Source organism: Cucurbita moschata, unplaced genomic scaffold (genome assembly GCF_002738365.1).
Source record: "Cucurbita moschata cultivar Rifu unplaced genomic scaffold, Cmos_1.0 Cmo_Scf00001, whole genome shotgun sequence".
NCBI classification, from domain to species: Eukaryota; Viridiplantae; Streptophyta; class Magnoliopsida; order Cucurbitales; family Cucurbitaceae; genus Cucurbita; species Cucurbita moschata.
This window is the reverse complement of record NW_019268517.1, coordinates 6,974,144-6,980,973: the sequence shown is the minus strand read 5'-3', so window position 1 is coordinate 6,980,973 and position 6,830 is coordinate 6,974,144. Positions and strand designations below refer to the sequence as shown.

Sequence of the window (6,830 nt, the reverse complement as noted above, 5' to 3'; positions counted from 1 at the left end):
TTTAATAAAAACTTTAATGAAAATAGTTAATATACCATCTATGAAAAAAAAAACTTAACCTTAAAATTTTAAATCCTACTTTTGTTCGTAAACATTTGCAATTATATCATTTTCGTTAGGGTGTTCGTGAGTTGAGTTAACAAAATCTTTTAGACCGATATAAAATTTTGAGTTGGTTGAATTGGTGACCCGAACAATCCAAATAGAATACACTACCCAATTCAACACTCTATTTTTTTAGTTGGATTGAGTGGGGCTTGTGAGGCGGTTTTTTTTTAATCATATAAAAAATATCATATTTATATAACCTTAATAATTAAGACTACATAAAATTCAAATATTAAACATTCACAAGTCAGAACACATAACTAATATCAATTATAAACATCAAATATTCTTAATATTCATAATGGGTTTTTAACATCTCAAGAGTTCCACCCAACTTAAATCGAAAAAAAAAAATTAGGATCGGATAATTCGAATGAGTAGTATCGAGTCATATGAATATCTCTCCATTTTGAGCGACGGTAAAGACCATCTGGTTTGGCTGGTTTTGGGCTTTCTGAAATTAGGGAGAGACAACAGTATCCCACTACAAGCCACTGTCACACACAAAACCCAAACCAATTAACATTTCAACAACAATTTCATTTTTTTTTTTTTTAATTTTTTTAAAAAAAGTATTGGAGAGAGAGAGAGACAAGAGAGAGAGAGAGTGGAGGAGAAGGGGGCGTACACTTTATTGCCTTTTTTATGATGTACGCATCCATGGCAGAACAGAGAAGGCCACAGACCACTGCTACACACACAAGCCTAGAAGAACAACAACAACAACAAATAACCCTCCTCAAGTGATAAGAAAGGAAAAAAAAGCTTCAACAAACAGGGCACCTCATAGATAATGGAAGGTAGAAGAAAGAGGAGGTTCAAGTGTTCTACTGCTTCTTGGACCAAGGGGGAACTCCGAATTTGAACAATCTCTCAAATGGGGTTTTGGGTTTGGCTTTGATTTCGATTTTGGTTTTGATTTTGGGATTCAAGGTTTCCATGGCATGCAAAGAAAAATGGTGGGTTTCCCTCTGATTTCCATTTCCCCTCTTGTTTTGAAACCCTTTGGTTTTGGGTTTTGTTTGGCGTCCTCGTTTTTGGTCCTCTGGGTATGAGGGGTATTCCCTTTCAGTTTCAGGGGAAGGGGGAGTTGGAAATTTCAGCCGCTTTTTCTTCTCCGATTTGCTCTGGTTTTGCACAGAAGTGGGTTAAGAAAGGAGAACAACAACAACAACAACAAGAAGCAGAAGAAGAACAAGAAGAAGGTCTTTCTTATTTTGTTTTACCCAACAACGAACCCACTTCCGTTCTTCATATGAGAAGCCCCAGTCCTCCCACATCGGCTTCTACTCTCTCTTCTTCCTTTGGGGGCGGCGGTGCTGGTGGTGGCTGTGTTCCTTCATTTCCGCCGGAGACTCCTTCTGTTGAGCCGCTCCCTGGAGCTGGGGTTGGGACTCCCATTTTTCCCGGTGGACTAGAGCGATGTGGTGTTGGATTAGAAGATTTGGAGAGTATGTGGACGGAATCGGCTGGACCAGAGCAGTCTTTTCTCCGATGGATCGCCGGAGATGTTGTTGAAGATCCCAGTCTAGGGATTAAAACTGTTCTGCAAAATGGGAATATCCCGTTCGATATGGATAGCAATGGCAGTATGGGAATTGTCGATCAGGGTTCCGAATTTGACCCCGCCGCCGCTGCTGCTGCTGCTGCTGCTGCTGCTGGTAATGTTCTTTCTAATATCAATCCTAATTTATCGTTTCCTGTTCCTGCTGCTTGTACTGGGTTTTCTGATGTTAATGGTAGTAATAATAAGCCTTTTAGTAGAACAACTTACAAGAGTTCTTGTTTGGGGTTGAACAATCGCCATGGAAATTTCAATGTTCAGAACCCTATCTTTTCTGGGTCTGTTGAGAATCTTGTTGTTCCTGTTTCTGCCATGATTTATCCTCCGCAGCTTCCGCCATTTGAGGCTCCTGATGAGAAGCCTCAGAATTTGAATGCTCAGGTTTTGTTGAACCAACATCAGCAGCACCCTCAGAATCCTAGTTTTTTTGTGCCATTGGCATTTGGTCAACCGGAACAGCAGCTTCAGCTTCAACTGAAGAGGCACAATTCGAGTGGAGGGGTCGACCCGAACGGGGCGATCCCGAAAGTTCCTTTTATGGATCCAGGGAATGAAATGTTTCTGAGGAATCATCAGCAGGTGCTGCAGCAGCAGCAGCAGCTTGGATATCCATTGGGTTTGCAGTTTCTTCCTCAGCAGAAGGCAATGTCGCCGAAGCCGAAAGTTATAGGGCACGGCGACGACGAAACGGCATATCAGAATCCCCCACAGCAGCAACAGCAACACGCTTTGCTCGACCAGCTCTACAAGGCAGCAGAACTGGTTGGGACAGGGAATTTCTCACACGCGCAAGGGATATTGGCGCGGCTCAATCACCAGCTCTCACCTGTTGGAAAGCCCCTTCAAAGGGCTGCTTTCTACTTCAAGGAGGCTCTTCAATTGCTTCTCCTTATGAACAATCCTGTTAATCCTCCTCCACCTCGCTGCCCGACACCGTGTGATGTGATCTTCAAGATGGGTGCTTACAAGGTGTTTTCGGAGATCTCACCACTTATTCAGTTTGTGAATTTCACCTGTAACCAGGCACTACTTGAGGCCCTCGATGATGTCGATCGAATTCACATTGTTGATTTCGATATCGGTTTTGGAGCTCAGTGGGCTTCTTTTATGCAGGAATTGTCCTTGAGGAACCAGGGTGCTCCATCACTAAAAATCACTGCTTTTGCCTCTCCCTCCACACACCATCCCATTGAACTCGGGCTCATGCGCGATAATCTCACTCAATTTGCTAATGACATTGGAATAAGTTTCGAGTTCGAAGTGGTGAACTTTGATTCTTTGAACCAAAACTCCTCCTTGCCGTTTTCTCGTGCAAGCGAAAACGAGGCTATTGCAGTAAACTTCCCTCTATGGTCCTCATCAAATCAACCAGCAATGCTTCCGTCTCTCCTCCGTTTCATCAAGCAACTCTCACCAAAAATCGTGGTATCACTGGATCGAGGGTGTGATCGAAGTGACCTCCCATTTCCTCAGCATATGCTTCAGGCACTTCAATCCTACATTAACCTCCTGGAATCTCTGGATGCTATCAATATGAATTCGGATGCAATCAACAAGATCGAGAGGTTTCTTTTGCAACCAAGAATCGAAAGCACTGTTCTGGGGCGGCTTCGAGTACCTGAAAGAATGCCCCTATGGAAGACGCTTTTCGCCTCAGCTGGGTACATGCCAGTAACATTCAGCAACTTTACCGAAACTCAAGCCGAATGTGTAGCAAAGAGAACTTCTGTGAGGGGATTTCATGTCGAGAAACGCCAGGCTTCCCTTGTTTTTTGCTGGCAGCGCCGGGAGCTCATATCTGCTTCAGCTTGGAGGTGTTGAAAAGGGGAGATTGGGGTTCTTAGCAACTCTTATTATGCAGAGGTTCCATTTTATCTACTCTTATAATTAATCATCAATAATATTGAACTGTTTTGTGGTATCTCTTAAGCAGCTTAACTTTCAATTCTTGCAACATTTTCTGCACTTCATTCATTTAAGTTCAGACAGATTAGCTTCCTTAGTGTAACTACAAATCTAACTACAACCATGTTACTATATTATTTCTTCTGCAAAACTTGCCATTGTTGCTCTTGTTTTCGTCTTCTTCGTTTCGTGTTTTATTGCTATGAAATGCACATTTTTCTGGTTATGTTGGCTGCTGTACTTGATCGAGGATGAACGTAGAACCTTGTTTAGCACGTAAAACAAATAATCGAGGTGGAAGAAGGAAGTCGGGGTGTTGATGTGCATACTAGAAGTGTTCCGTTTTATCATGTGACTACGTACCCCTTACTTCTTTTGATTAATTTAGTTCTGCATTTTTCTCTACTTTGGAACTTCTCATTAGTGAAAAACTTGTTAGAATATGACATTTTGTCCCATGAGAAAAGTGGGGGTGTGCACAATCGGGCTTAGACGCTCGCATATATAAAAAAAAACCGAAGCCCATCGCTACCAAAACGGACAATATCAGAGCTAGACACTGGGTGGTGTGCCAGCGAGGACACTGGTCTCCAAGGAAAGGGGAAACCCGCTTGGTTAAAAAAGTGTAGCTTTGTCTTTAGCTCTCTAACTACACCACTGAGTTAGGTATCTCATAGCATAGCGATTTCGTACTTCTATTTTTCCTTTTCGAGATAGCGAAGGCCACACTACTGTTCGTGACCCACCCCACTAATCTTCAAGTAGCTTTGTCTGTGCACGTCTCAAGCTCTTGTTACCAAGGCTCTTTCGGGTTTTGGGTTGAGCTTTAATGTAGATTCTCGTTTGTGCTCGAAATTTCCAAGTGATTGCTTAGTTTTAGTACTCTGCCCCGATGTCGATGTCATCTCTACAAAGACATCGAATCTAAGTGTATTCACTAAGATTCATGTATCTTTCCCCATGATATGCTGCATATCTTATAGCTTAAATTTGTTAGTTGCTTAGTTTCAGCTTAGATCCAAATCAATCTGTTCGACCGACCAAGACCCGAAAAGCTGATAAACTATAGCCTTTTGTTTTGATTGAAGCAGACGTGAGCGATTCATTCATTCACATTGCTAATAAAGTATAATACTTTGATTGCTCGTGTTTTATATTCGAGTTCGAATGGCGTATTGTTTAGAAATGGTTGTGGGAACAGGTAGTAATCAAGGCACATGGGTATTGTTTGGTTGAAGTCTCCGTATTGAATTGTTTACTCATTTTGTTTAGTTTGAGAGTTTGGAGGCTTCTAAACATCGCCTAATTTTGTATTCCTTTCTTCATTTACTAAATTCTTAAAGCTTTAAGGATCATATTTTATACAATAAACAAACAAACAACTTTATTATTGAAGGGAACATGCCATGTTGGAGTGTGACAAAACTTAATCACATTTTCTTCCTTATAATAATATTACAATCACGCTTCCTTAAAGTTTCTTCGATTTTCATGAACCATATATGATTGAGTTTCTTGGGGGAAGGAACGTGCGCCTTGAAGACTTGGTCATTTGACATTGCGAGAGGAGGCTTGAATATCGGTCAACAGTGTCGATGGCCTGATAGACGTATGCTACCATGTACTCCCATATATTGGGTCCATCAAAAACTAAGATTAGCTTTAATTGGTGTCAAACACGAGCTACGAGAAAATAAGACAACACCTTTCACTATACTGAAAAATCTGGGTTCGAAACGAAATGGGCAGCAAAGAAACTTTGTCGCCCACTACTTGTTGTTGCACGGGTAGTAATTGTACTAAGTGCTAAAGCATGAGTGTTGTGTATGCATTGAGCAAAGACGAGTTGTAATTGTATAGCGATGCCCTAAAGTACCCCATGAAAGTTAGGCATATAAAATAGTGGATAACGTGTTAGAATGCGGAACAAAAACATGTTAGTTGAACGTTAATAAAATCAAGATCGAAAAAGTGGAAGAGGGAAGAATCCAATGAAAAAAAAGAATGAAAGTGATGGTCACATTTGAAATAGAGTTAGAGATGAAATTTAGAAGGGTGGAGAGAAATGGGAACCATTTATTTTTTGTTGGGTGGGTTTGTGGTCCGCTGGGTCGCACCATCTGCGAGCACAAACTCTTGGCTTATTTCAAAAAATAAAATAAAAACACGACGTCCCTATGTGACGTCACAACTCCTGAGCACTCCTCCACTTCGATCGGTAACCTATGATTCCTAAAGAAAAACAAGGAAAAAGGGTGAATATAAAAATACTCCGTAAGCAACTTTCCTATAAGCTCTCATTGCATCCTCAACCTTATAAGCTATCACGAGATTTTCTCTAGGCTTTAGAAAGTTTAGGCTTAGTTCAACTGTTTAAACTTCTGAGAAAGCCTCAAAGTTTTGAACGGTTCTATCTTGTCGAGGCCTTGGGCCGTTACCACCTATACTAAGGGAAACCATCATGAATTTTCTATCTTTGTAGTCCCTAGTCTTCCTTTAGAACGATTTACGGCATCACAACATTAGCCTTGATCCGTCTCTACACTCAATAGAAGCACTCACCTTGACAACTACCGATGTAATCCCAATTCTCTCTTTAAAACCTATTTACGGATTTGCGGCGTCGGCCTTGGCCCCTTTCTACACTCAATAGGAGTACTTATCCTAAGTTATCAACTTATGTAGTCCTTAGTATCTTCTAAAGACTAATTTACAGAGACGACATCAACTTTGGCCCGTTTCCACACTTAGTAGAAATCCTCGTTTTGAGCTAGGCATCTATAAAGTCCCTAGTCTCTTCCAAGTCCAGTTTAACGAGATTACAATGTCAGCCTTGTCCCGACTCTACAATCAATAACAACTCAAGTGTCCACCTTCCTTAATTAAACTTAGATGTTAGGTCTTTAGAGGCATCTAAATGCATCTCACATTTATAGGATGCTCGAGGCCAATCTTCGAGTGCACTCAAGGTTGAAACTCTAATTGTGCTCACGATTTTAGGGTGCTTAGTCTACTAGAAACGTTCTAACCTAGGTACCGTTTAAGCTCTTGTGCCCTAATCTTAGCTTGTTTCGCTCTTGCATGCCTTGTTAGGAAGATATTCATAAAACACATAAAATTTAATCTATTCATTCATACATGTTCATTATAGATATATTCCTATCAAGCATGTAAAGCACGAAAACCATAAATCCTACACTCAAGCAAGTTCGGTGTAGAAAAAATATCCATCAATTGTCTAGAGCATTAAGTA

The 6,830-nt window shown here is 40.9% G+C and overlaps 1 protein-coding gene across 1 annotated transcript; it reads left to right on the top strand.

The window, feature by feature from the left end:
- The first annotated feature begins 691 nt into the window (after positions 1–691).
- Positions 692–3,751, top strand: LOC111447893 (scarecrow-like protein 22). Its single transcript, XM_023087272.1, has one exon. It carries the CDS (start codon positions 1,160–1,162, stop codon positions 3,491–3,493), a length of 2,334 nt encoding a protein of 777 aa, XP_022943040.1. The 5' UTR covers positions 692–1,159; the 3' UTR covers positions 3,494–3,751.
- The last annotated feature ends 3,079 nt before the right edge of the window (positions 3,752–6,830 follow it).

Excerpts from the sequence above, each read along its gene's own strand:
- LOC111447893 (XM_023087272.1), top strand. The coding sequence starts at position 1,160 with ATGAGGGGTATTCCCTTTCAGTTTCAGGGGAAGGGGGAGTTGGAAATT.